The sequence below is a fragment of the Ipomoea triloba genome, chromosome 15 (genome assembly GCF_003576645.1).
Source record: "Ipomoea triloba cultivar NCNSP0323 chromosome 15, ASM357664v1".
NCBI classification, from domain to species: domain Eukaryota; kingdom Viridiplantae; phylum Streptophyta; class Magnoliopsida; order Solanales; family Convolvulaceae; genus Ipomoea; species Ipomoea triloba.
The window spans coordinates 8,381,235-8,392,240 of NC_044930.1; the positions used below are offsets into that span (position 1 = coordinate 8,381,235).

General features: G+C 34.6%; 1 protein-coding gene across 2 annotated transcripts in view; it reads left to right on the forward strand.

The window, feature by feature from the left end:
* Nucleotides 1-1,822: 1,822 nt before the first annotated feature.
* The window catches only part of LOC116007037 (protein GLE1), an 11,087-nt gene continuing 1,903 nt past the window's right edge, over nucleotides 1,823-11,006 (forward strand). Inside the window, exons 1-15 of one of the 2 annotated variants that reach the window (XM_031247605.1) lie at nucleotides 1,823-2,150; nucleotides 4,709-4,960; nucleotides 5,400-5,515; nucleotides 5,690-5,867; nucleotides 5,963-6,103; nucleotides 6,487-6,607; nucleotides 6,838-6,986; nucleotides 7,228-7,399; nucleotides 8,020-8,227; nucleotides 8,403-8,512; nucleotides 8,875-8,945; nucleotides 9,090-9,171; nucleotides 9,549-9,635; nucleotides 10,257-10,340; nucleotides 10,800-10,928. In XM_031247605.1, the coding sequence (XP_031103465.1) occupies nucleotides 5,857-5,867; nucleotides 5,963-6,103; nucleotides 6,487-6,607; nucleotides 6,838-6,986; nucleotides 7,228-7,399; nucleotides 8,020-8,227; nucleotides 8,403-8,512; nucleotides 8,875-8,945; nucleotides 9,090-9,171; nucleotides 9,549-9,635; nucleotides 10,257-10,340; nucleotides 10,800-10,928 (1,365 nt within the window). In that variant the 5' untranslated portion in view covers nucleotides 1,823-2,150; nucleotides 4,709-4,960; nucleotides 5,400-5,515; nucleotides 5,690-5,856. The remainder of the gene's footprint in view (nucleotides 2,151-4,708; nucleotides 4,961-5,399; nucleotides 5,516-5,689; nucleotides 5,868-5,962; nucleotides 6,104-6,486; nucleotides 6,608-6,837; nucleotides 6,987-7,227; nucleotides 7,400-8,019; nucleotides 8,228-8,402; nucleotides 8,513-8,874; nucleotides 8,946-9,089; nucleotides 9,172-9,548; nucleotides 9,636-10,256; nucleotides 10,341-10,799; nucleotides 10,929-11,006) is intronic. The other variant, XM_031247604.1, reaches the window with a different exon arrangement.

An 11,006-nucleotide genomic window follows, 5' to 3' on the forward strand; every position in this document is an offset into this window, starting at 1 on the left:
ACCACGTCCTCTTCCTCTAAAACCTCCTCTACCTCTTCCACGACCTCTACCAGCTCCTTCACCTCTTTGATTAGAGCTAATCATATTAAAGGTGACTTGGCTCTTCAAAGCTTCTTCTGCTAGTGGTTCCGATTTTGACGCAATCCTTTCAATATGACTTTCGATCATACATTTTAACTCGGCAATTGACAAGTCATCGGTATCGTGTGACTCTGTTATTGAAGCCACCACATGGTCATACTTCATCGGCATCGTTCGTAGAACTTTTTCAACCACTGCACCATCCTCAATTGTGTCTCCGTATAACCTCATCTTATTTACAAGATCAATAAGACGAGAGAAATACATATCTACCGTTTCTGTAGAGGTCATCTCACAACGATCATACAACCTTTTCAACGACTGCAACTTAGACTTCTGCGCCCAATCAACTCCTTTGTGTGACACCTCTAAGATGTCCCAAGCTTGTTTTGCCGTTTGAGCACTAGCTAGATGCCCAAAAATAGAGTAATGGACGCCTTGATGAATTTGTCCCAACGCCAATTGATCTCGCCGTGTCGCAGCTGCATCAGCTCCATCTGGTAGACCGGGATCAACATAGCTCCAAAGATTTTGAGCTTTCAAATGTGTTGTCATCATAATTTGCCAATAATTGTAATCGAGTTTCCCATCTAATTTAGGACCCGACCATACAATATTGAAATTATTGGCCATATTTCACTAGAAAAAATATCTCAGGGTTGGAAGGTTGATAGGCTCTGATACCAAATGTTAGATATATTTAATCAAATATATCTATGTATTTAATTGAGAGAAAGAGGAGAAAGGACGAAGGAATATAGCTAGGAAACTTTTTTGAATTTTGCTTTGCTTTTTATTTCTTCACTCCATTACAATTCCTACGGCATTACTACAACATATATAAACATAGCAAACAAAGATGACAAAACATAATGTCATAATCAACAACCACTAATCCATGTTTTGTGTTTTTTCCTACCCCACATCCCATAAAACATTCCATGTTTTAGGGGATATAATTATCCACTCCATACTACCATGTTTTCAGGCATTACATCCACTTGGTTTATATTAATAATAATATATTATTATAATTAAACCTAACGGAAGACTAAAATAGGAGAGTTTTTGAAAGTCAATTAATTACATTAGGTGCAATTGAAAGTTGAAATGTAAAATTAAGAAAAAAAAAAATAGTCAAGGGACCATTTTGGGTAAGAACTCTATTATAATTATAAATTAAAGTAAAAATAAAATATTACCTATAAATTATATCAATGTTTAAAGTAAAAATAAAATATTACCTATAAATTATATCAATGTTAAATAAATTATAAGTATATTTCAAATTATGACATATACACTAATAAATATAAATTTATACATAATTCAATTAATATAAATCAGCATTTTTAAATTCTAACTAAAAATAATTAATACGCTTAGACAACTACACTATAATATAATATCTATAGGAGTTTTTAATATTTATTATTATAAAAATAATTTATATTGTAATATATTTATTAAAATTTTATTTAAAAATGTACCCAATAAAAAAAATAAGGCTGTTAAAATGGGTCGAGGTCCGCGGGTTGGCCCGCCCCCGCCCCGCAGTGGGGCGGGTTAGGGTTTTAAAAATTAAGGCCCGCGGGCCAGACATTATATTAAATAAATAAATAAATAAATAAATAAATAAATAAATAAATATATATATATATATATATATATATATATATATATATATATATATATATATATAATATTTTAAGTTAGCCACTTAGCCCACGTAGGGTAGGAGTAGGAGTAAATCACTAAAAATCTAAAATACTAAATCCCTAAATCGATCAGTTCAGCCAGGATTGCGATTTGCGAGTTGCGACCGCCGTAGGAGAAGACGAGGATTGCGATTTGCGACCGCCGACCAGACTTCCCCTCGCCACTGCTTCCTGCTGCAGTCCAGCCACTGCCGCCTGCCGCCAGCCGCCATCTCGCCGGACGCCCCTCAGCCACCCGCCAGCCCGCCAGCCTCTGCCGTCGCGTCTCCAGCCACTGCAGCAGCCCGCAACTCCAGCCGCTGCAGTCTGCCTCCATCCTTCTCTCCGGCCTCGGGCATCCGCATTCCGCAGGTAAGGTTCAAACTTCAAGTGATTAATGTCAATTTTGTTTTCACAGTAATATACTTTGTTTAGCATGTCCGCAGCCCGCAATTACTAAGATATTAGCAAATAGCAATTTATCATGTTTAATTGTTTATTGTTTAAGTTTGTGTACTAAGATTCATTACTTTGTTTAAATTTGTTTAATTGTCTAGTGATTAATGTCTATTTTTTTTCACAGTAAGTCAGTGAGATACTAATTTTGATATGTCATTAGTCATTACTAGTTAATTAGTTATGATTTATTGATTTATGAACTTTGATTATTAATTTTGAACTATAAAGTGTAATGTGTTTTTGATTTTAATCTTTTTAAAGAGTTTTTTGTACAAAAAAAAAAGAAAAGGAAAAAAAAAAGAGCCCGCGGGCCCGCAACCCGCATGGGGCGGGCTAGGGTTGAGTGTTCCCTAGCCTGCGGGCCTAGCGGGCCGGCCTGCGAAAGCCCGCGGTGGGGCCGGCCTAACGGCCCGGCCTGCTATGACGGTACTGAAAAAAATACCAAAGATGAACTCAGCTCTAAATTATATGTATGTTATGTTTCACGTCACTTCTATAATAAAGAATACTTTTCAATGGTTCGGGTTATCAGGTTAGCCCATTTAATTTCGGGTTAGTCTATCGAGCCATCAGACTTATCCGTTTCGGCTCATCGGACTAATGTTTTTTATCGGGCTATAGCCTTGTGGTTCAATTGTTATGCCATGGACCCGGGTCCATGTTCACAATTTCATAACTCCATGTAAATAATTTCATAACTCCATGTTCACAATTTCATTACCCATGTTCACAATTTCATAATTTCATGTTCACAATTTCATAGCTCTACGTTCACAATTTCATAACTCTATGTTCACAATTTCATAACTCTATGTTCAATAGTATCAAAACTCTATGTTCATCAGTATAACACAATTTTTGAATCTATGTAACAAAATTGTGAATATAGAGTTCAAAAATTGTGAATATTGAGTAATGTAATTTTGTATATTGAGATCTAAAATTGTGAATATAGAGTTCTAAAATTGTGAACATAAAATTCTAATTTTGTGAACATAGACCCGGATCCACATTGTAAAATGGACTCGGGTCCATGGCATAATTTGCCCCTGTGGTTTCAGTTTTATCGGACTAGCCCATTGATTTCGGGCCTGATTGACATAGTATGAACCAAAACCATATTCCAAATTAATGATAAGTACAAATATGATATTTGTGATGCGACAAAACTATCGAGAAGTAAAACACACATCTCGAATTTGAGAAGTACTAGAAACACCTCTCGCCTATGTGGCCGAGAAGTAAACGTACCTTCCGGTTACAAGCAAAAGTTTACTGTTCGGCCCAACCTATAAGTAAGTTTATGGGTACTTGTAGTAGGCACCCGCACCGGTGAAGTGGTGGTAGGTTTTAAAAAGTCCATCCAATACAAATTGGAGATGGTAATAAATAAACAAAATACAAGATGAGTCGGGTGATGGAGCCGTAGGGGTGGAAATAGGCTAGGCCGAGACGAGCTTTAGAAATTTAAGCCTGGGCCTGTTATGAAAATCTAGAGCCTGAGCCTAGGCTTGAGCCTGCATGTAGGCTTTTTTTAAGGCTCAAGCTCGAGCCTACAGTTGGCCTGGCCTGGCCTAAAGCCTTTTTAAAAGCCTATTTAACATATATAAGCCTACAGCTGTGTGGACCATGGTCCATGCAATAATTTGCGACATACATAAGCTTTTAAAAAGGCTTCAAAATATATCATAAATAGGCTTTGGGCTTGTTTAAGACCTCCATTTTTAAGCCCTTTAAAGTATACCTGTAAAAAATTTACAAACAAATACTTAAGTTCAATTGTATTATTATTTGTTATCCTATATAATATCATAAATAATAAACAATCAACTCACATAATTAAGTTGCGATATTTCATTAAATATTATAACAGTAAGAACAGTTAATACAAAATTAAACAATAAGAATACATATAGCATGATTAGCAGCAATGTTTATAGTTGAATCATAATTTAGAATGAGATTTTGGAGGTGGAGGGTTAGAGTTTGGTAATTATATATACTTGCGATTTTATTGTAAATATAAAAATATATATTAGGTATAAAAATAGAACACACACATATATATAGGCCAGGCCTGTAGGCCTGAAGGCCGAGCCAGTATATATAGGCCTGACTTGTTTAGTTTAATAGGCTTTTGAAATTGGTTCAAGCCTGGCCTTTTTACTAAACGAGTTAGGCCTAACTAGGCTTTAATTAGGCCGGGCCATAGGCCCCTACAAGGGGCCTGGCCTATTCCCACCCTTAAATGGAGGTAACCATTGCCATCCCAACAAATTCCACAATATGGTAATGAAACCTAAGTATCTCTCAAACATCAAAGTACATCAAATGATATTCCAGCGAATTAAAATGTTACGTTGATTTTGTTTGACAAGTCTAATTAAAAAAGGTAAGGTGGAAGTTTTAAAATTAAAATTGCATTGAATATTAACTCTATTTTTCTCTAAACTTCAAATTTCTTCTTCCAGGTGAATATTTCACGCTTTGGTTGCTGACTTGCTTTGCTGCTGGCATTAACCTTTCTAGTAGTTTCTCCCTCAATCAAAAATGAGTTTCTTTGTACTGCCACAAATTGGAGTTGGAATAAAAATCTGATCCCTCTCTTGGGCACAACCAAATTAGAGAGAGAGAAAAAAATAAATAAATCGAACTCATCCTGCTCAATTGCTGCAAAGTGGATGCTGTTCTCCATTTCGGAACCAACAAATTTTCCATTGCAGGTATACCTTTTACTTGCTTCATTATTGAGATTTTTGAATTTTGAATTTTTTTTAAAAAAAAAAAATATTATTGTGAGGCTTCTAGGTTTTTTATGTTGTGAAAAATTTCCATCATGAGTCCATAGATGATGAGAACCAATTACCAATGCCTTCTTTGTGGGAATCAATAAGATGCCTAAGTTTTATGTTGTAATTTTTTTTAAAAATATGTTGGTGAATGCAAAGTGTTCGAAGAAATGTCTTAGAGACATTACTTTTCTGTTTTGAATTGTAGTGATTTCGTTATATTTTTTCTATGTGGGTGGGTGAAACTATAGTGGTTTCTTTATTGTTCTTCAAGCTCTAGATGCGAATCACATTTGCAAACCACTTTCAATTCAAAGTAAATTGTATACGTTTTGGTTTTAACTTGCAATCACTGAAATAAAATTGTTTGTAGTTCAATAACGTGGAGAGTTAAGTAAACGTCGATTTATTAAGGAGTCATTGCTGGTGCCAGGAGTACTGCTATTAATCTAGGTTTCGTTCATCATTCATCAGACGCAACAGCACAATGTAAGAATTTTATATCTTGTTCTTCTCAATTGTTATACAAGTTTGGTTCTGTTTCTTCTTTCTTTTGCATTTCACATTTTAATGTTCTTGCCATGGGAATAGTTGGCTGTGTTATTATTGGGAATTAAAAGAATTATGTTTCTGAAAGTGATTAATTTTTGCTGATTTATGGAGTTTTTCTGAGCAGGGTAGCTGTGAAATTCAAACTTACTGTTCCTGAAAATGTTGATGGGATTGCGCTTGATCCAGAACCTGATTGGAGCTTTGATGCTCTATTACTGGAGCTCAATTCAATTGAAAGGAAGATTACTGCATCTCCAAAGTTTCCAGCTTATACCAAAATGCAACCGCGGTCTGTATTTTAGTATGAGTCAGTTGACTGTATCTGCATTAGTTTATGGTGAATTAGCATCCATGTGATGACATGTGCTTTCTGTTCTTTCTCAGGGATCTGTCTACATCAAAAAGTGGTGCTCGGACGGGTTTCGTGATGCAGGTGGATGAGATTGTAAGCAATAGCGAGGATGAGGTTTCTGAACAATCTGCCACTGTGGGAAAGCGGTTCAACTTTGACGAACTCTATACAAGGTACCTACTCATTGATTGTGTTGAATCAACTAATTAACAATGAGATACATATGATATCAATAGAAAGCCTCAATGAGATATAAGGTACTTTGTCCACTAAAGAAACATTGAGATTTTAGATACAAAAGTGCACTTTCACAATGATTATTAATTATTTATATGTGCAATCTCTTTTCACAATTTATGATGTTTAATAAATTTGAGGTGTGTTTCTCCTCCCTTTGAAATGATATGATAAAACACAAAGTACATTATGGCCTATGGATAGGTTCTTGATAGTTTAGTATTAGTTTAATAATGTTAAAACTGCTAATTAAGTTATTTGATTATTGTTTGTCCTTACTTTTCTTTAGTGCTGAATATGATATTCTATATTTCTTCAGTGATAGTGATATTTCAAAAGATCAGTCAGCCTTTGAAGCTGAACATCATCTAATGGATAAAGTGGGGTTGGTGGAAGGTGCTTTGTCTGAGTTAACTCATGACCATCATCTTAGTGTAACGGTAGGCAACTTCATTCATTTACATTCTATTCTCTCCATATAATGATGTTTTAAAACAGTAAGAGTTATGTTCTATTTCAAAATCAATTCCAAGTACTTTGATGTTTTCATGAAAGCTGCTACTTTGGCAATCTAGGGGTATATGAACATCACTAGTATTTTGTTTCACAAGCTTCTCTGTTTATCCTGCAAAAGCATAAACCTCATCCCTTTTATTCCTGTAATTAACAGGAGGAAGTTAGAACACAAATATTAGCATTAGAAACAGATCTGATGGGTGAAAAACAGAAGTTTGCCTCTACACTTGCAAAAGTTGTGAAGAATGCTGAAACACAACAGGAAATGGATCGGAGACTTGGCATGCAATATCAGCGCAAAATGTAAACTTCTACATTTACTTAATCAGGAATGTCAATGTAAAAATATAAAACTACATTTCAAGCATATTTAGAAAGATGAGTCTGTTCATGATATTTTAGAATCTTTAACCATAAGATACTACTAACCGGTTTGGATTATTTGTTATATACCAAGAAATGTTCTTTTAGTTGTTTCATTTTCTGCCTATATAGTGTTCTGGTATGAGTTTAGGTATCCTTGACTTTTATTGGATTATAATAGTGCAGAAGCGCTTGATGATCACTTGATAGCCGTACAAAGGGATCATGAACATAGATCCCAAATAGAAGAAAGGAGAATAAGAGATGATGCAGCCCGTGAAGAGGCTAAAAAAAGAGAGAAAGCTCTTCAGGAAGAGAAAGCTAGGCTAGAAAAAGTTCGAGCTGAAGCAGAGGTTTGATTCTGTCTCATTTAATATCTTTATATTCCAGATAAATGTACAACCTGTAAATGTACTTGAATATGAAATCCTTACTATTAACATGTCTCTCTTATGTGTCCCCAAAATCTCAGATTAATTTGTTTTATTTTTCTTATTGAAATTCCATGGCATATTTTTGACTCACTTACCTTTGTTTGTTTTATTTATTTATTTAATTTTTATAACTGTTGGGAAGTTATCCTTTATATTATAGTTGTCACTTAAGTGCTTATAATTATTTTATTCTTTTTTTCCTAATACCAAATACTGTATTTATTAAGAGATTTATTTTTGTTTTGGATTTTTTTTTGGGTAAAGTTGCTTTGTTTTGTGCAACATATAACTTCAAGACTGCAATTTATTGTTCAACATTTCTCATGGTCATCCTTTGACCATGTGAGCTGTTGCTGTTCCATCTTTTCCATCGACTTCTTTAATTACTTCATTTAAATACCTTTTTCTTGGACCATTCTATCTACTATGAATTACACTTATTCACTATGATACTCTTCTTGTTTTGTTAGAAAATGAACATTTTAAAATTTAAATAGAACACTCAGCTTTGTTAGTGCTCATAAGTTTTTATTTACCAGATGCAAGCTAAACTAGAAGCCGAAAGAATTGAAAAAGCAAAAGTAGCTGAATTGGAAGCTCAGCGGAAAGCAGCTGAGGAGGCTGCAGAGAAGAAAGCCTCTGAGAATGTTAAAAATAATACAGCTGATGCTCCTGAGGTTGTAAACAAGGTCTCAGGGCAGGCAGTGGAATTAGGATCTGATGTACAAAATTCTCTACAATCACGAGGTGCATTTTGATCGTAGCTATTCTGGTGAAATTTTTTCATTATTTACAATTCAAAATGAGTATATCTTTTTGACACAAGTCACAATACACTTATTGTAAAATGAACATCACATATGTGCTTAGTCATGGGTGTCTGCCTTCTGACTTCTGAGGTTGTAATTTTGCATTGTGGCAGGAAAGATTGTCAAAGGTGCAGAAAATGCTTTGAATTTAGAGGAGAAAAGATTGAAGATCTATAAGGAATTAGCTGTAAAAAATGAGACTCTGGGTTTGGGCTCCAAAAGGGTAATCATTATCAAAAGAGCTTTCTGCTTAGATTTGTTAAATGTTATCATTTTCTACTCTGAGGAGGAACATATAATTTCTGTGTATATTTAATCATGTACTCTATGTTTCACTTGAAAAAGTGTGGCTGAAGTAGGGTTCAAATTCTCACATTTGTTTCTTGAGAATCTATTAAACATCCCTTATATTTTAACATGCAAGGATGAGATATAATGAATATTTCATCAATAAGGACACAAATTGTGGTTAAAACAAATTGCCCCACATTTTTAATTCCAAGGATGGTAACTGACATTAATATTTTGTGTATAATACAGTATTATATTATGTCATTAATTATTGGCAAACTTCTTTCTGAGCAGGAATATGAAACACAGAAAAGTGATATGCGGAGGAGGATTAGAACCATCTCTGGTGTAAAAGAAAATATCAGGTGAGAAGGATACCTATGTTTAGGCAACTAGGTCTATTTCCTATAGTTTCCAAATGATAAGACCTTTTTGGACAACTACTCTTGAAGTTGAACTAATTGTATTGTTTTTGATACACTGCTCACCTACTATTTCCTCTTCCACAGTGTGAAAGCAGATGAGTTGATTAAGTTAATAAATTATTCACCATGTCCTCAATCCATCAGCATTGCTATGTTTGCCGAACAGGTAAATGTTTAATTATTGTTTTTAGTAAGACTCTTTTCTCTGGCTTTGCAGTTTACTGGCTTAATTTTCTCTAATATAAGCATACTAAGCAAGGTGCCTTAGAGATTTCTGAAACTTTTTGAATCATACGCATTCCTTCTTTTGGTTAGTAGTTTTAGTTTATTATACTTGAAGAATGGTAGAGTTAAGATGAATACCTCTCCTCCCTTCTCTCTAATGGTGTCCTTTTCTGCATAGAGTATGGAGCATTCTTGGTGGTTTGTATGTTCTTGATGCAATGATGAAGTATTTAAGCTCATTTTTGCAAACATATGCTTCATAATTCTGGTTTGGAGTAAACAAGTATACTGAACATGTTCCTGTTTGCAATATTGCAGGTGGTCTCCTGGTGTGTGAGTCGTGCTGGAAACTCTAACAGTATCCCTTATGCTTATGGCCGTGTAATTGTTCTTGTTACATCAAAGGTAAATCGTCTTGTTTCTTCCTTGCTATTTCAGGTAACTAGTAGTTATTATTGTCTACAGGACAAAGATGCTGAAGTAAGCTCTGAAAAACTGAGAATATGTTCCAATTTTTAAATTAGTTGCAATTAAAATTGGAATGCTGAATAACGTGAGGGATTAAATTGATTAAAATGGGAAAATAACAAATGAATATAATTTTATCCTTCTAATTGATGTTGAATCCTTCCTTCCTTTGTCTGAGTTTCTTAACAAATATGTTGTGGTTGACTAACAACCCTCCCACCAGAAAAGATATTTAATGTGCTCTTTCCTTTAAAAATTTCCATTCACAGCCCTTTATATTGAGATGGCTAACAAGTGATACAACTGAATCAGTTAGCTCTAAAAGCTTCATGGTTTGTTTGAAAAACAAAATGGACTCTTTTATTTTTCACTTTCTTTCTATTCTAATAAAATACACCCGTAATTGTACCATTTAATTTGCCATCTCCTTTACCCTTAAAATTTTCTGTTCTCTGCCCTTAATATTGAGATGGCTAACAAGTGATACAAGTCCAACTGAATCAGTTAGCTCCAAAAGCTTCTTATTTCTTGATTTTACTCTATTTTCTTTGACGTCAGGTCCCGCTTGCAATGGATATTCTCATAGCTGAATTGAACAAAGTATGCATTTATACAGTCCCAAAGCATATAAGTTACTCTCAGGTAATTAATATTTCACTGACATATTCAGTTAGTATTTTAACTTCCAGAGTGATCTATCATTTTGTTTCTTTTGGTGCAATTTGTGGTTAAAATATTGTAATGTAGTTAAATAGCATCGATGTTCTTGTTTCTAAGTAATTTTTCTCAAATCATGACTTAATTAGCACATGGACATAGTTGATTGAATTAATTTTAGTTCTGGACCTCTGGTACCTTGACTATTGAGTTTTACAACTTTTGGTCCTCTAAATCTAGCAATTTTTGGACTGAAAATGGCACATTTTCAATAATTTGGGATCAAATTTGGTCAATTTTAAACTCAAGGACCAAAAGTGGAAAAATAGAATAGTCGAGAGACTAAATTAACTCACTTTTGATTCTGTCCTTTGCCTTCCTCATTCGTACTTTCCCCACCCCCCTTATTGCTTGCATAAATACATTTCGCATGGCAACTTTCAGTCAGTATTCAAGACCAAAGAAGCTTACTATAGAGCTATCGGCTTTCAAGATGATGGAAAGATTGAAACTGTTGATAGTTATCTAAATCGGTTATGTGCCTACATGAAACTCTATGGAGCTCTTGTTCAGGTTTGCTGCTTCATCCCCCCCCCCCCCCCCCCCCCCCCCCCCCCCCCCCCCCCCCCCCCCCCCCCTTTTTTTTTTTTT